General features: G+C 34.7%; 1 protein-coding gene across 2 annotated transcripts in view; it reads right to left on the bottom strand.

Annotated features, from left to right (window-relative positions):
- Positions 1–6,668: 6,668 nt before the first annotated feature.
- LOC126915276 (lateral signaling target protein 2 homolog) overlaps positions 6,669–19,560 on the bottom strand; it is a 45,936-nt gene continuing 33,044 nt past the window's right edge. The window contains exons 2-6 of one of the 2 annotated variants that reach the window (XM_050719812.1): positions 17,742–18,164; positions 14,802–15,146; positions 11,362–13,703; positions 10,966–11,252; positions 6,669–8,728 (exon numbers count right to left, since the gene is read on the bottom strand). In XM_050719812.1, coding sequence (XP_050575769.1) covers positions 8,451–8,728; positions 10,966–11,252; positions 11,362–13,703; positions 14,802–15,146; positions 17,742–18,164 — 3,675 coding nt within the window. In that variant the 3' untranslated portion in view covers positions 6,669–8,450. Of the gene's footprint in view, positions 8,729–10,965; positions 11,253–11,361; positions 13,704–14,801; positions 15,159–17,741; positions 18,165–19,560 lie in introns of both variants that reach the window. The other variant, XM_050719810.1, reaches the window with a different exon arrangement.

Raw genomic sequence — 19,560 nt, forward strand, 5'->3', positions numbered from 1 at the left:
CCGTCGGCGCCCTAAAAAAACACGCAACTTTGCTGGATACCACGGCGCTATCCTCTTTTTACTCGTCGATTTATCCTTTTTCACTCTTCCTCTATCATGTTTCTGTCTGGAATTTGAATCTTCCTTTCTTCCCTCTGCTTCATTTTTACTCTGTTTGATTTAAATTCGTTTCTCCGTCTAAGCACAGGGTAATATGTGACATTTAGGCACGGGGGAATTCCTGGTTACCAGAACAATACGCCCATAAACGAGCAGAAAGAACAATTGGAGAGATAATTGAATGGAAACCTCGAATAAAGGGGTCCATAACACATTTTGGTCGAAATTCAATTAAAACTAAAGTTCTACATTCGCTGTCAATTATTTTAGTACAGTAGAACTCCACTTATTCTAACCGAATTTTAATTGAATTCTATCGTGTGAAGGGGAAATAAAAGGTGGTCATGTGCTTCTATTATATGAACCCCAATTACATAAATTATCTTGTCCCCTGACATGTTCAGATAAATGGAATTTTATTGTAACAATGTCATAATTTATATTTTTGATATAACAGTATTAACTTCTTTTAGAGAAAACTAAAAAAAGAAAAATAAATAAATAAAATAAAAGAAATTGAGCATTGCATGATTAATCATACTTCGTACCTCGTCTTTGTATTCGTAAGGCATAAACCAACGATACATAAGCCATGAACGAACCGCATAGTCTGTGATAGTCACGCGATATGCATGCTTTTATCATAACTTCGTGCACGAAGAATTTAACGACACTGTTAGTTCTATTCGATGGTCGTTAAGTATTATTACAGGTCGCAAAATAGATAGCGATGAAAGTCCGATTAGATATGGTGTTTTGAAGAACTGCACAGTGTGGCATTTGAATGAGGATTCAGGACAAACATTTTTTTAGGTGCATATAACGTGCAACTTTTTTGAAGCTCGATATCAGAGGATCTGACGCGAGTAAAAATCTACTCGTCACATCTTTGTTAGTATTTCGCCTATTTCCTGGATCAGCTTAAATACCTTACATATTTACTTCTTGCTATTTAAGCACACGTGATGACGTTTAAAAAAATAGTGTCGATGCTGAAAACAATATCCATTTTTTCTTTTTTTTTTTTTTTTTTTTGTAATGTCATGCAGAATTTGTTTAAAATATTCCGTCGAATAAAGAACAAAGTTTTTGTGCAACTTGAAAAATTTTCTTACCATAAGCATGTTCAGAAATCTGATCTTTAACCACGCCGCAGTTACGAAAGGATATCATTAAAAAGATTAAAAACACCCAGTGCAGTAGTTTTATGGCAGAAAAAATGATATAGGGGTGTAATACGATACTTTTTCCCCGACAAAAAGCAAGCAAAATTACAGGATGGTTTGAGCCGTTTTCTTTCTGGATTGCTCTTTAAAGATAGAAATGTCCAAGTTGGAAATTAAAGTTATACATATCTTTGTCCAAATTCTCCACATTTAAGGTATGACGAACGCTATTTGACAAGAATGGACAAACAGGAATGTATAACGAACGAGTGAACTAATTTTTAAGTGATTAGGTATACAAACGATTGTTAGTAATTCTTTATCGATTTTTTAAAGGAATCATCGTTTACATTTATATTACTTACAGACAATGATATCGTCAAATAGTAAAATCAAAATCGAGCAATAATTACTACGATTTTCGTCCGCTATATGCCACACTGTGGATCGATACCGTCGACTAGCTCGGAGGGTGAAATTGGTAGATTGCACGTTTTTAATCGAAAGCAGGGTAACCACTGAATTCATTAAGTAAGATTGCGTACACGTCGTTGTTTCAAAATCATTTGCTATTATGTAGTTTTGTACTCTATTTAATGCAGTTTGTCCTCCTTTAAAAATTCGAACTTTCCATTCTAATAACAAGGAATGAATTAAGTTTTGTATAAGTTGGTAATAATAAGAGTAATTAATAGTAATTGAAATTGAAAGCTAGCATTTTATTTTCTCGTTATACTGATATACTAAAATATACTTAGTAAAGCGCAAAGGACATATCTTCTTTTTTCATTATTAGGATTTCCTAATAAATGAAATATTTCTTCTTACAATTTCATAGGATAATCCAAATTTCGAGCTAGTATTTTGCCACTTAGATATACCCTGTTTAATCATGCTGGTACTTTTCAAAGAAATACGTCTAAAACATTAAAATTGGCAAAAGTTTCCATTCTATCTTGATCTAATTCTTCTAAAGTAGATAATTTCTCAAACTACTGAATACGATTAAATTGTCCAGAATTGTATATATTTCCTTATTTGGCCAACTTTTATAAAGATTTACATCTTGAACGTAGAAATTAGAACTTTTAAAATAATCGATGATAATTCAATCCTATTATTTTACTGAGTATACTACGTTATCGAGCGACTAATTAGCCAAGAAATTATTGTTATATGTAATATCGCATATCTAATTAATTTGATAGGAAACATTGGCAGTAATTGTTTTACGGTATATGAACAATAACTCATTCGAATTCAATGATTACCCTAGATAATTGTTATTTTCGTTGCATTTCATTATATCCTAATACGTCTTAAATAATTCTCCTTTAATAATTCTAATTCTATAGGATCGAACAAGCTGAGCCATTTTTATATAAAAATTGCTGAAGTATTTGGATCTTAAAAGGAAAAAAACAGATAACAAAAAGAAAAATGCCAATTAGTTTAATTTAGGAATAATATTAACGATAATAGTAATAATAATAATTTTGAAATATAAATTCCAAACGAGGAAATTAAATATAAAACACTGTAAATAAATTGCTATTACAAAATATTTCAAAATATTTGTATGTATTTCTAAAATATATACAACTAATTTTCGTTCTTAGAAACAAACTTTCATTTTCAACAAAAAAATTATTTAATAAAAAATGTAGATACTAAAGATACGCTAAAAAACAAAATTGAATTCTGTCTACATACAAATTATTCGTAATCTTTTATATCTAATTTCCTCAAACTTTTTGCATTTTTTGTACGCTATAAAAGTGTATTGTCCAAAACAATACCTTTGTTTATTAATGTAGCAAATATCAAATATATAGACGAATTTGTACATAAGGTTACACGATGCCTTCACTAATCAGGATAATAAAGAAATAAATTGTTGCTCTAACATTAAACGAAGTCCAAACGTATTAGTTGTGCGAGTAATCGATATTGTAACACGAGGTCTCTGTACCTTTCATATCGCGAATTGAATAAAGTCACGCAATGAAATTGACACACGACACAGAGTAGGGTGCCGTTTCACGAATTCTCGCTTCCATTATTCGCAAATCAGTCGTAAAACAAAATACATCAGTCGTCAAAAAATAAGTTTCTAAAATAAATTCTTCAAATTATTCCGAAAATCGCTTACCTAATTCAAATCTCTTTTTTGTCAAATAAAAGAAATACAGTAATAAATCAATCATTATCAAATAACCAAAAGATAAAATAAATTTCAAAATTTGAACAAAAATAAAACACTTATTTTCGCATTCTCTCATTCTCAATTTTTCCAATCCAAATTATATACATAAAATATTCGGCATTAAAACATATTTTATAATCGCACTGGAATAAGTAAATATAATAATAATCCAAGAATACTGCCCAGCCCTTCCGCAGCTGTGTAAAGCACAATCGCTCGGCTCAGCAACAACTACGGCCAATCATCGAATCTATTATACAATATTTGAACAGCCTACAATCGAAAGCAGTCTTTTAAAATCGAAATCGTACACGGACAGCGGCAGCTGTCTAATTAAAACGGTCTTTGAAATCTACGATTCTCATATAACAAATAAATTACTGACAAATTCCCTTTCGACGTTGTACTTGTTCACTGGACCGTGTACCAGGTGTTGTTACATAAGATGATCAAACGTTCTCGCTCGGACAAACAGACTCGCTGAATGATGAGCAGACCGCGGATCTTTATACAATTATATGTTTTTGTTAATATAACAGACAAAATGGTACTTAATGATATATAATGGTTTAAAGATATATTTCACCCATTAAATATTATAACAAGCATGTACTTGCATTTGAATATTTCTTACATTTTTGCATGTTATGTCCATTTTATACATTTTTACATCTTTAAATTTTCCATCGATACGCAAAGAAAGAAAAAATTGTTCACAATGTAATTAGAATAATTGTAACAAGAATAATTAAGTTTGCAAGTTTTTGTTCGTTATTCGCTATTAGATGTAGTCGCATCATAAGTAGTGTAATAGTTCTTACAGTGGGTAATAACCGAAATAGTAAATCTGACTATAATTTAAAAAAAAGAAGAGTACTTCGCTTTGGACATTTCTTACATTGCTGCACCCGGAAATTTCCTATAAATGCATAAAAATTCGCAGTCTAATGTAATAAATTTCGGTCCATGTGATAAATATATATATGTCGGAGATGTAGGGACATCGGGCCTTTCTTTAGGAAGATCCCCAATACTTAGGCTCGAGGTGACATAACTGGTCGTCGAACGTAGCCACGGTTACGGGATGAACGAAATGTCTTACAGAGGAAGTACCGATGTTGAGGGACACGCTGTATAAACAATCGAGTCTCGATCAGGAGCAATGTTGGTTTACGCGGGACTGCATAGTTACGGCTCTTGGGAATTTGTTGATATTCCCGATCGATATGTATTTGACATATGTGACTGAATCTGTCTTTTATTTTGCAATCACCTTGGAGAGTTTTCTGTCATCGTCTTGGCAGTCAGTCTGAAAGTAACCCAGCGTCTGAGTTAACGTGTCTGCGTGCTACAAAATGTATTCCATTATACAAAGAGTTTACTCGTTGACCGTGGATTCGTTATTGAGCCCAGGAACATTGTCAATAGCTTTTCTTACATATATATATATCAATTATATATATATTTGTCGATTCATTGAAACTCGTATTCATATAAGAGGGTGGCGTTTAATCGAGAGAAAACTTATTGTCGTGTAAATTTGGCACAGAAATTAGGAACAGGCCGCTGCACGTGTACGCTATGCTTCGAAGAATCGTCAGATCGTAGTACACTCAGTGTGATGCTAGTAAATATCGCTATTTAAAGCTTACGTGAAAGTCACAGTGTACGATTAACGGGTTTATAATGTATTATCACGATTCGCCAGCGCGTATACTTCGAATGCCGATGAAAAACGGAAAGTTCGCACTTTCCCTTCGTTCCGTCGCGATCATCACACAGTTCGCTTTTCTCTTGTACGCTCGCTCGCAAGTTTTTGCGCTATTTACAACAGTCGTTGATTCTCGAATCGCCGGTTTCGACCCGAGCAACTTTATACTCAATTGTCTTTCTAATAAAGGAAGAAAGTGGAGCGACAACGTTTTTTTTTTTTTTCAGAACATATTTCGAGTGGAAGAAATGTAAATTAGCTGACCAAATACGTAATGCTTCGCATATTTCAATACACATTTTAATATTTCAATGGAAATTCGAAAGGGTTGATTAGATTGAATTACGATTGTGTGGAATAAAAATGTTTCACAATTTCTCTTAATTCGTTTACAAACTTTCGTAATTTTCTTTTTCCTTCTTTACGTATTTCGATAGAAATTCGAAAGAGTCGATTATAGTGTATTAAGCTTTTACGTTTTAAAAATTTGTCAGAATTTGTATTAATTCCTTATAATTTCTTGTATTTTTATTCCACATATATCACTACACATATCAGCGAAAATTCCAAGAAGTCGATTAGATCGAATGAAAGTTTTGTGATATTTCTATCAATTCGTTTATTCGAGTATTCAGATTATGAGTATTGACATCGCGTTTGTCGTAGTAATTTCTCCCACTAAATACGTATTGATGCAAACGTCTCTCCTTCCAACGAAAGAGTTTCGTCGATAGAATATGATAGTAATTTAAACAAGATCACGGCCCACCTATCGCTAGTCCCATTGTCGCTGGTTTGATATTAAACATTTAGATACCGCTATTGGATCACTATCGCTGAGCGAACATTTGATATAATGCACAGTTAGCCAACTCATAAGGGCCATTTAATTTCCTTTTCCTTCTTTTTTTCTTATTCTCAGTCTATGGTATTCGCATTTTCTCGCCGATCTTCGTAGGCTTCTCCTTAATGCCTTTAACTACCTAAGAATCTTGCGTTCTCACCTAAAAAGAGTATATTCCAAAATTAAATACATATATATGTATATATATGTATGTATATATGTATATACAATATATAAATACAAACATTTATATTTTAAAACTCGATACCGAGATATTCTTTAACTCTCACAGCTATATTGGGTGCGACGATTTGCTTTTAGTTCAAAGAATTGTACGAATTCGATATATAAAAGTAAAACATAATTCTGAAATAAATTCTTTTGGTGGTTCCTTTGCTAAAACTGCTTCTAAAGATCAAATAATATGGGCAAAGAAAGGAGCTAAGTGTTAATGTGAAAATTAAGCTGCCCCTCATTTATACAGCAAGTCTTTAGACTTTTAATGTACAAAATTTTTATATTTGATTGTTTTAGATTAGGTTTCAAATATAAGCAGCGCAAAATTGCACTTCTAGCATGAATCTTTTATCTTAAACGATGTTCGTGTCGCTTGTAGATATCAAATAAAGTAGACACACCACATGTCTTGTAACAAAGTTTATTTCAAAATTTCAACAAATTCTTACACTATCAATCACTCTGTTCTCGCTTGTACCACAAAACTCGTCGCATCCAGTATAGTCTATAGATAACTTTGACAATAATCTTCCCCCTTTTACAAACCGATTTAGTCCGATCTAATCAAGAATACGAATTGCACTAAACTTATACAAATGTGTTATAAAATGTAGATATAACTTCTTATAAAGAAATATTTGTGTAGATCATTCATACGCGTTATAAATATTTAAATAATTATTAACAACTATTCAAATTATTGTCAAAATTATAAAGAAATATTTTAAAGGATATTAACTGACAATGTTTATAAAATGTTAATACTCGTTTAATAATATTATATACGGTACATTCACGATAAAATCAATATTTTACAATATAACAGATTTATAAATTTAGTAGAATGTAAAATACTGATATTGTTAGACAATATTTCACATATGTCCTCGCATTTTTTGCTCTCGTGTTTGAAGTTATATCCAACATTCTACAACGAGTTCTCCAATAAAATATAAAACTAACGATTCTCGTGCGGGTAAAGTATGACACAATGAAACGAGATGTTCGATTGCGTATTTATATATATATTATTCGTTATAATTAAGTGAACACTCGTAGCGGAAGAAGATAAAATTCAAAGCGGAACGCGGACGAAGATAAAGGAAAAATAAAAAGGGAACAGAGACGATATACAGGGAATACTCTGTGTGATATAATCGCACGTGTCCTAAATAAAAAGCAACAATTGCGAATCTCCTTTCTTATCCTTTTTCCTTTTTTTTTTTTTTTTTTGTTTCTTTCATTCGTTTCTGAATACTTCCTTATCACCTATACGCGCAAGTAAGATTAAATTATGGTACAACTGCTTTTGGAAATTAGCTCCTTTAGAATCGTTCGATGATGTCGTGTAAAAATATTAGCGATGGGCGCCGATATACATATACTCTAACTGTACGATTTTAAGTGCACGTAAGTATACAAATAGCGCAAAAAACGACCAAGTAGTGTCAACGTTCCTTCGATCTTCATCGATTCTCTCCGATTAACTTTCAACGAAGAACATTTATGTTCGCTTAATTTTTATTCTCAAATAAAAAAAAAAGAACACAAATATTATCATGAATTTTCTTCAGTCTCCAAATATACCAAACCAAATGAAAATCGAAAGTACACACCATCGATCAAAACATTTGTTAACATACTCCGTGTTTGTAACATTTATTCTGAAGGAGGTTCTATACGTTGAAACTTTGAAACACGTTGCGACGCATATATTTACATCTACGTTTCGCGGTACATCTTACGATATACGTAGATCTGTATTGGCGAATCGGTATCACAATGAACTTGTATCGATGCAGAAATCAGGATTCCAAATATACTTTTGCAAGAAATAAATTTTCTTCCAAAAGAAATCTTTAATTTTTTATTTCTTACGGTCCAGTACCGTAAAATAACCAGACACCTTGAACCACATGATTCAACGTATCACGTCGCAAATTGAGCGAAAGTAAACTGAAACTGATAAAAATTTCATGAAACGTAAGTTCATGTTTCGACGTACAGAGCGGGCTTTAGAGAGGCAAACCTCGAAAGATAACTATTTTCGATCGTTATAGTTAGAAGAAAAGGAAACGGATGCAATGATCCGCGGGCGCGCGACAACGGGTCTAACATTTTAAAATACCAAGTAAACGATTCATTTTCTATCATTCATCCTCGTCACACACCTCGTTGTTCCAAAGCTCAGCTCGCTGGCGTAACTGGGGACACCGTGAACGGCGTCACCTGATACAGAAAACACCTGTTGCATACCCTGACAGGCTTCGTGTGCCCATAACGGGGCAGGGGAACGTTGTTACTGCTGCAACGACCGCAGAACACCTTGCCGCAATTTCTGCAATGGTGTCTGCGTCTCACCACAGTGAACCCTGCTTGACACGCCATACAACGAGGCGCGTCGTTGTCCGGTATCCAAGCTGGTGCCCTCTCCACACACTCCTCGCCACGCTCGGTTATGGTCGCTGCAAACGAGATTTTCTTGTGTTAGTAACTATAGGAAATTTTTAATAGATACATTTATTTACGATCAAAGAAATATTATATTATAACTAAAGATTATATATATATATATATATGAGGCATGTAACAGTTTCTGAAATGAGTTCCAATGATCGTAATTCATGATCCGAGTTTGCGGCAATAAATAAAAAGTAATATCAATACTATACAGAGTATGTCAGAAATAGGTGGCCAAATTTATATGGTATAATTATAATTAATAAATATATGTAGTATCGAAAAAGACGGGGGGTGTACGCTTTGTTACTATAATGTCGCTATAATGCTATAATGCTATAATGTCGCATTCGGGTCGCCTTATCCGCCTGACGAGGGATATACAATGTATCGACGAGCGCATAGGTGTCTCCAAGCAGCGACTTCCAGAAACGTCGATTTCGGTCTGTGGTTTTATCCACAAAGAAGGCGGTATACTCGATCATAGACACGAACGGTAGCGTGACCCGAACTTAATGGGGGTCGTCTCCCCGACAAAACCAAGAAATGACCTAAGGTCAAACGGTCCTTTTATAAGAGCACACGTCGAGGGGTCGGGTGTATAAAGCCGCTAAACCAAACGAACACGTTGACATTGTTTATCACTGAATAATCTGTCACGCTTTATCATTATATTCATCGTTATTAAATACACAAACTATATCAACCTTTTAACAAATAAAACATCCTTTACTTGTCCTTACTCTAGACCCATTTAAGATACTACATATATGGTATCGTATCCCACGCACCCTAAAATCTTCCTTTTTAAAATGTAAACTTTTCTCATTTATAAGGCATTATCATAGGAATGCTTAAAAATTGAAGTGGAATGTTTACATTCTGCAACATGTGTTTTGCATCCATTTTACTAACATTCTAAACACTGTCAAAGGTAGGTATTCAAAGGCTCCTGCTGTATATTCTGATGGTATTCACTTCACGCAGTAATAAACCAGTCTTTTAGTATTATCAGACTGTCAATAGGATTATTATCGTAAATTATACTTTTTCGATGACCTCGTAAATAGACAAATCGCTCATACCCGAAGTGAATAACTGTGCAGTCGATATTAACCCGGCTATCCGGGTAACTGCCTCATTTATCAGATAATAACGTCTTATTTATCAGTTAAGTAAACTTATTTACTGTGACATAAACTGCCTTCGATAGCACGATAATTTATTCTAAACACTAAATTATTTCTGAGAGAAGAAGTGTTGACAATGATCGTAATATTGGGATAGTTAATCATGTCAAATCTCAAAGTATATATACAAATTTATATCTTGAAAAGAGAAAATTTTGAAAATTTCACGAGACAATTCCTTGTGAAAAAATAAGAAGAAAATATAGAAGAATGTTTATTCATAGGACGTTTTCGAGAAAATCGAGTTTGAAAATTTATTTTAAATTTTATTTTGAAATTTTATTTCAAGCTTATTTTCACCTGTAGAATAACATCCTGTCGATAATTTACTCCTATCCAGTCTGGAATTAACCATATTCAAGTACGCTTGACAAATCTTCAAATTCGATTTTCTTGAAAACGAAGAGTCATAACACGAACATTATTCTGCTTTCTTCTTATTTTTTTATAAAGAATCGTCTCATGTCCGCTTAAACATGTTATACGGCCTGATCGGTATGATCCATTTTCCTCCCTTATCCGTAAAGTAAATATGGTACTAATGTTTGGTCACCTTTCTCTGAAACACGCTGTATAAAATAATATTCACATCATGGTTTGTTTAGAATTAATTAGCATTTTAAAATCAATTCTCCGAGGATGAACATAACATCTAATTTATTTTACTATTTTACTAGGTGTTCCTATTGTTTGAAATATTTTCTGGGAAACAGAGCGTGTAACCGTGAACTTTCTCCGATATTAATATCATCAAAAGTAATGATAAAGATACACACCAAATAGAGCAACAGAGCTGTTCAATTAAAATTAAAAGATTGTATATATTTAAAAATTAACCATCGGATAATCATTACTCGGCTGTATAATTTGCAATTTAATTTTGTTATTACTTCTTTAAAAAATCATATACCATCCGTGTTAACAAAACGTGTAACGAAATTATATTATAGTGATCACTTATTACCCAGATAATTTCAATACATACAATTTTCTTAAAATACAGATATCAAGCTTATGAAAAGTTGGGCATAAATAAAGGAAAGAATACCTACACGTATTATGATCGGTGGTGATGGCAGTCTCTTCCAAATCGTCCTCGTATTCTTGTAATAAATCCTGTCGATCATGATTTGTAACCGTGTCATTCAACGGACTTGTCACATGATTTTCAGATACTGAACTTTCATCCTTTATCTCACCGTCTTCCACGGTTTGACTACTGTTCATCAGGAACACACATTTCAAAATATTGCGCAGATCCGATGCGAAATTGGTCTGCAATTGATCTGCCACACCGGCTATACAAACGAATAAACGATGAACGAGATCCTCGGATGACCTACAAGGATTAGCAAGGAATTAATTGTCAAAGAATTTATAATCAAGCGATTGAAACAAAAACAAGAAATTAAGAATCATGAAACGAAGAAAAGCAAAATAAACTTTACCGAAATTTCGCTCGAATCTTGTAATTGTTCGCAATCTCAGCGGCCTGCATAGCCAAGGCTATCTCCTCGTCGTCCTGACAATCGCTCTGAAACTCGCTGGTCTCCGAGCTCGAGTCACAGCAACTGGAGCAGCTTGAACTGGACCCAACATCCGGCTTATGAACCAGGATATGATCCGAACTGACCGACTGCGTCCCTTGAACTGTGGATGCGTTCACCAGCCTCGCAGCTCGCGTGGCTCTCTGCATGTTATTGTCTTTTTGTATCCCATACGACACGGTCTGCGTCGTGACCGGCGAGATTATCTCGTTTGCCAGGCCGCTTTTATCCGTTCTTGGTCCCAAACCATCGTTCATCAGTTCATTAGGACTTCTATTTCCTAATTTTCTCTTGGTCTGCTCCGACCTGGGATTAGCTCGTTCGTACTTATCTCTCTTTTCAAAGTCTCTCCTCTTCATTCTGATAATTTGCTCTGACCTAGATCTTCTATGATCGAGAAGCTTTCTATTTTGCGGGGACGAGTTTCTCTGAGCTCTGGAAGCGATACTAGAAGTCCTCTGGCCTGATCCAGGCGTGCTACGAGTTTCGAAGTGCTGCAATCGCGGACTAGCGTGAGGGCTGCTTCCAAAATTAGGCATCTGCCTGGTGTTCTGGCTGGGATGCAGACTTGCTCCGTAACTGATCAGCCTAGGGTTCAAACAACGATCCGTCGAGTTTGATCTGGAGCTCTCCGTGCTCGCCGACGAGCGTACGTTTTGAAAGTTCTGCACCCTGCTCTCCTGTACCGCGTGATGAAGTTTTTGCCCGTTCCGTTCGTGCTTACGTTGATGCCGTCTCTTCTGCTTCTCGTCCTTCATCTTGTTCGACGTTGTGATCTTATCCGGGGAATACTGCTCGATCTTCGAGCCGATCTTCTCAATGTTCTGCGACGTGGACGGGCAGTTTTCACACTTCAGGTCGCTCCAGAATTCTTTTCTCGAAGTAGACGCGTCAATGCTTAAATTCAGATTTTCCCAATTTTCTGAATAATTGATCTGAAAACTAGACTGGTTCGAGTCGCAGACGGAAATTTGCCCGTTGCCGTACGCGACTCCAACGAACTCTTCGTTCGTCCCATCGAAGTTTGACGATATTCGTGGAATGTTTTTCACAGCCTCTGTGTTGGCCGCGTGCAGATTGTGTACCTCGATCGAGTGGTCCAACGACGCGACTGTCTTCACGCTTCTTAGACTACAGACGCACGAGTTATCCGATATCGTGGAGCTCTTTCTCTTCGGTGAATTTAAATTGGAACAAGAATAACTGGTATTCTCTTGCGTGTCTTCGTCATCTAATCCGTGCTCGTCCTCTTGAATCTCGTTGGCGAAAGTTTTCTTCTCTTCGGGACTCTTATCGTACAGACTGGTATTCTCCGACGAAATCACCGTACAAATTCCCGAGTCAGTCTGCTCGGAGATCTCGTTCTGACACTCTCCATCCAGCAACAAATTCGATAACGTTTTATTCGCCTCGGATATCAGCTTCTTCGAATCCAAGTCAGGCAAAGAGTTTTGAATGTGTACCGTCTCACCAGTCACGTTGTTCTCGTGCGACACTTGGTTCAGCAGGTACTGCGTTTGAGGGATTTCGATGTGATGATCAGAGCTGCCTAAAATCTCGGTGATATCCGAGGTGATAAATTCGTCTTGCTGTTTGTGCAATTGTTCGCCGCATCTGTTCTCGTTTACGCTTGAAATACTATCTTCTGGAACGACCTGCTCCACCATCGAATCTACCATTGAAACAGGACTCGCGGGACATTCTATTCTTCTGGAGCAAGGACTATCGTCGCAAGATAAGTATCTACTGCTGTTCGAAGAGCTAGCTGGCTTTTTAATATGATACTGCACTTCATCACCAACACTTTCTCGTTCACTGGATGTCCTCGTGTTACCGTTACACCTCACAGCCTCCTCGTACCCGTTTACGGATATGTTTAAGCGATTAGGCCCGGTTTCTACCATTGTTCCTCGGACCTCCGCCTCCTGATCGCTATTCCCTTCTGTCAAACGGCTTTCTTCCTCTAAGATTTGAACCACGTCATCCGCCACCTCGTCCATATTGTTCCCCGTGTTTCTCGTCACTGTGTAAAAATCTACGATGAAGTCTTTACAGTTCGGATAACCGGTATAAAAATTGTGAACGAACTCCTCCAGGTCGGGAATGTCCTGGCACGCGGACGACTTTGACGACTGCGTGATGGGACCCGGCGGCTCCTCGTTCGAGCAAAGCAGTTTCTCCAGCATGTAGAGCTCGCGGTTGTTTAACGTCCAAAGAAGTTCTCTTATTTTTAGGAGAAGCGACTGCAACGAAAAGAGAAATTACCTTTAATTTTGCAGTGATTTTGTTTTATTTTTCTATTGTTATTATATTTTTATTTGTCTTATTTTGACGAAAATTCTTTAATTGCTTCATTAAATAAATCTATGAAATTAATAAAATAATAAAATAAATGTATTGAAAAAAACACTTGCTTAAATTTTGCGTTTGCCAGTTTTTATTACTTAACCGTGTAGATATTTCAAATATCTAAGAATTCCTGATAGGAAAGAATGGACCATGTTTTTGTAGAATTATATTGAAGTTACATTTTCTAAACGCATCTAAGATAGTGGGCATATATTTGAGATACGTTTAGTTCAATTGAGATGAAATATTGGTTATGTAAATAAACATAATGGATTGAAGTTGAAATACGTGATTTAAACATGCATGAAACGAGTGATATATGATAGCTACAAAATAAAAAGATCGCATACGTTCTGTACTTGAATATTGATGTCCAACGATGTCTTGATAAGAAATCTTCTGGCGTTAACAAAAATAAGAAGCATATAAATAGTATGAGTATATAAAGGAAATTAAAAGCCCATTGAAGATAACTCTTATTATTAGTATTATTGTATTTTTGTATCTGGCAAAATTAAATCTATTTATAATACGCTAAAATTACTTTGAAGGAAGAAACCAGAATCTTTCATTATCTACGAAAGTTCATCGAACTTTTAAATTATGCAATACCTGCACAAGTCGTAATTTTACATTCAACACGGAATCTCATTAAATTGTCGCGTAATCTATTTTACCTATCCAAAATTACACAAAACCTGAAATCAAAAGTTACCTCACAATTTTGAAACTTCGATGCAAAATATAATGATTTTCAATTATCACTACCGCATTTTCATCGATTCCTCCGCTTTCGTTTCTTCCTCATCAAAACTATCAAGATTTATTAAAATAACGCGTTCCATATTTTTTACGATCGAGGACTACAGAGAAGACTAAGAGAAAAGAAGAAAAAGATAAATGACATGTCCTATCTCTTTCACAGAAAAAATTTCAAAATTGTGTAAGTGATGCTTAATTACAGCCGACTGTAATCGGCGATCTCCGCTTACCCTAAAAGGTCTAAACACTTCGCTGATGTTGTCGGGGGAATTGAGGCACAGAGGGCCTCCAGGCGGAGCCAAGAGGCCAGAAACAATCGCCAAACGAGGAATAGTAAACATCAGAGCTGGCTCGTAATTATCTACATCGGCCTGGCTGAGCAATCCACGTTCGAGAGCTCTTTGCAGAGTCTCCGAAAATAAAACGCAAACGAGCTCCTGCTGCTCGTACTCCTTCGTCGATTTCACTGGCACCATGGCGCCCACATAGCACAGCTCGAAATCAGCGAACAACCGGTCGAAGATCTTCAGCGACTCGATCAGCTTCTCCAAGGATGGGTCCAACGGGTATTGCGTCTGAAAAAGGTACTAATCAATAGAAAAGTTAGGTGATTAGTATTTCAAATAGAAAGTATCATGTTTTGAAATAGGAAATATTTGTTGGTAACAGTATAGTTATTATTTTGAATATTATTTATTGTTGTTTAATATTACATTTAAAGGATTCAGAGAGAAAGAGACAGAAACAAATAGAAAGGCTCAAGTTAGTAACAAAAATAAGACGAAGAATTGTCTAAAGTATTTTCTGATGAATTTTTAATTCTTTATTTAATTTATTTTTTAATTAATTTAATGTTTGTTATGGTATGGATTTTTCTATTAAAGGCTAACTCAACGTCAATAAAATATGTAATTACATTACATATTAAATACATTTAGTAATTCTAAAATTAACTTCATATAATCCGTAAGAAAAATCTGGAAACTATATTAAAGCGGACATAAAACGTTGGACCATTTAATTAAATGCAAATACACGAGATTCTGAAACTGACTGGCCTAATTACTCTGTTGTCTCGCTGGAATGATTCCATGTTCTTAACTCGCGCGAAAGCACGCATAAATTTGATTGACCCGCTACATTGTTTTTACTGACAATGAATCATTGTTTTCCTATAACGTTTCAAAGGTTTACTTGCTGCCAAAAACAATATTATGGCTAAACTACGGATGTTTACGTAATTATGGGAGAATTAAATATGCAACAATGTACTGAATGTGTATTACATGCAAAAATATACAAATTATGTTTTCATAATAAAATACTTGTTACGATAATATCTAATAATATCTAGAATGGAGAACAAACTTTTATTCAACCACACTATTCATCTCACCTCTCTTCGTGTTTGTATCCCTTCGAACGTCTTCTTTTTCAATTTTCAAATACATATTTTATTTGTGAAAAATATAAAACAGATTAAATATACCGCGACGTATAAATATATCGACTATCGAAACTAAACGCTATTTAAAAATTGTTTATGTTTTAATAACATCTATTATATGCATATAAATTCAAAAAAAACATCAGATTTAAGTTTCGTTCCTTTACTTATGTCTTCATAGAAACATGAATTTGCATAACATCCGTTTGGTTATATTCATATAATCGTGAACTCAATATTAATTACATTTATTTATTGACACACATTTATCATCCGAACACGTCAACGATATACGATGGATTATTAAATAATGAATGGAACGAGGGAAAAACAGAAAAATAAAATAATACAAATCATAATATACACCGATTACGAGTACCTTTTTTATTTTAAAAAATGCCGACACACGAATAATTACCGTGTCCTCGAAAGATCGCACGAAAGAGAAAGTTGCATGTACTCAGCAATGCAGAGTATGTGTTGAAAAGCAACTTTAAAGCGTGCTTCTTGCACGACAAATTTCTACAGAAAGTGTATTTCACTTTCGTAAATTAATGGACAGGATATAAATATTCTATAAGCAATATTTAAAGAAATAGAACAAAATTCTGCAAATTTAAAGGTTACCTCAAAATAAATAAAGTTTATTTTTTGATAGAAACTAGAGAAATGAAAACAACACGATATAAATAAATACATACAAATTTACGGTCTACTTCTTTCCGCAAGAGGATTTTTGATTTCAATATCTCATGATTTACATATTGAAATCTCACGATTTCAATATTTTTAAAGTGTGCTATTAGAATTACTCGTTGACCTTTCCATAAAAATTGACAAAGTGCAAACGGTTAATATGGCTGTCATATTCAATGCCATAGGCAAGGATTCAAGTCCGGAAGTCCAGAGCCTAATAAAGTACACGTTCCTACGATTAACCTGAATATTTTAGGGTTCAACGTTTGCTCCAAATGCATTTACGTAATTCTCAAGATCGACGGACAGGAAAGGAAGGAATGCAGAAATAGGACGCGTCATACTATCATGATAAAATACACCATATTTTAAAGAAACAACATCTAATCATCCTATCGAAAATACGAATTTTTCAAGCTCAAAGCATACGAGGAACAGACTAATACGCGGTTACCATAATTCGCTAACTTCGTGTAAGAAAATCATATAATATTCAACCACAAAATATTCTGATTCTTTCTCCTTTCATCCTCGATTTTTTATGACAGTCGATGATTAGGTTTTGATATTTCTATCTTCTCATACACATTCCATAGTGTGTCCAACAAAAAGTCAACTGTTTTTTTCCTAATATGATTAACAATTAACGAAAGAACGAAATTTAATCAACGACATTGGCCCATTAACAAAATCGTTTCAAAATGGTCTAGTACCAATCGATAACAAATGTGGAAAAATTAATTTGTCAGATAATTGGACGAGCCATCAAGTTCCGAAAGATATACAGCGATATACGCGATAATTTTAAAACTATTTATTTTTCGCCAAATACAACATTGTTTAGCCAAACCATTGTGCCAACTAAAAATATTCTTTACTTCTCTCAATGAATATTATAATCTCACAAAATCTTAAGCCGTTCCTTTATAACACCCTGTATAACTAAATCCAAGCCTATCAGCTGATTCGACATAAAACGATTAGGCGACCCATCGTTAACACTTGAACAAGCACGTACAATAAATACCTTCAGGTTCATGTGACCTTTTAACGCGTGCTCTCTGAGCAAATTCCTGACGATGTCCAACGACTTAGTCAAAGCCCTTGCCAGCGGTCTCATGGCAGAACTTTCAGCCTCCCTGTTCATGATCGAGGATCCAGCTGCCAAACATTCAGCTCCGAACCACAGCTGTCCAGCGAGATTCTCCTGCATCACGTCGTCGGGAAATTTCACCCTGAAGTCTCGGTTCGCCCTGCTCTCCGGAATCAGATCGTCCATTATTTGACTGCATATCGTTAACACTTTGTCCTGACAGTGGCGCAGCTGGTTGACCAACGTGGTGCATCTTTCTGGCTCCTGACGACCATCGAACGAGTCCAACTCGCAAGCGACCGCGTTCAAAGACTCGTCCGCGTAGAAAAACTGAGCGAGCAGGCTCGTGTCGTCCCTCTGTAACATAAAGACGCATTTTATTAGAATGTTCCGTATTGCAAAATGTGTTTTAATATCAGATTCATCGGTCAGTCTAAATGACCGAGATCTCAGTTGCTTATTATAAGAAGCTTTATTTCGGATCTCGTTACATGATTTTTCAAAACATTATGACTTTTTTTCGTTATGCACATACGAAATACAAGAGACAAAAATATGTTCTGTTAGAAGGTTCTATGGATAAAGGTATTTTAACTTCAAATTTATCAATTAGCCAAACTGACTGGTTTCAATTACTTTTTATAAAAAAGTTTGTTTTAGATCTCGTCGCGTGTCTTTTCAAGTGACTAAAATATATATAAGTGATATAATTATATATATGGATTATTTTATTAAGTTGTTCGAAAAGTTTCTTTCGTTTTATAAGGAAATAATAGACGCATAATGTTCTTTGTTTTATATTAGTTTATTGAATTATGCACGAACATAGTAATAGAAATAGAACGAAATGGATCACACTTAATTCAATAAAATAATATAAAACAAAAATTGTCGTTCATCTATTGTTACCTTATGAAACGAAAGGAACTTTTCGGACCACCTAATACAAATTCCTCTTTTTCCTTTACTTCCATTTTTCTGATGCATATATACACGAGGTATACTTTAATACAGCAGAAGTTACGTTGACTGGTTGCGAATGAATTGTATTTGGCTTAGGCATATAATTTTTAGAAGCTTGCAGCGTTGTGTCACGCCAGTTGTGAATATTATTTCGAATATTTGAATATTACACTAGCTCTTTCAAGTAAGAAAAGTCACTTCCTCCAAAAATTCCATTGACCAAAGTAATTCATAGTGTAGAAAGGACAAGGTACTCTCCTTATCAAGGACGTTAAAAATATTGTTTTGTAATAACCAAAGTGTATAAGACTCTGTTTAATTAGACTCTGATTTACATTACCTTAAAAATATTAAATTATTATAAAATATTGATATAAAAATTACCTTAAAAATGCTATGAATGTTTAAAGTTTTGTTAAAGATTTGATCATTTCACTTAAAAGAAATAAATGAAGTAAAATTCCAATATTTTGAAATCATCGTAATACAGTTAACAGTATGGAAGAATCGACATACGTATACCAATATTTATTTTTAACTGAATGCAATCAGAACATTTTGTCACGTAGTGACTCGTCCTTTCAACACGATCACGGAAAAATTTCCAAGATATCTTTATTGCACTCGAATATGACCATGGAAAGATGAATTAACAACGACAAAGATTATAGTTTACTTGTCTCGTTGTGTTACATTACATATCTCGAGCTTTATCAGAAGACATGTTTAATTAAGTTCTTCGTGTATTCGCGAGGTCATGAAGGCTACGTGCCTAGCCAATCATTATCAC

Source organism: Bombus affinis, chromosome 4, assembly GCF_024516045.1.
Source record: "Bombus affinis isolate iyBomAffi1 chromosome 4, iyBomAffi1.2, whole genome shotgun sequence".
Lineage (NCBI taxonomy): Eukaryota > Metazoa > Arthropoda > Insecta > Hymenoptera > Apidae > Bombus > Bombus affinis.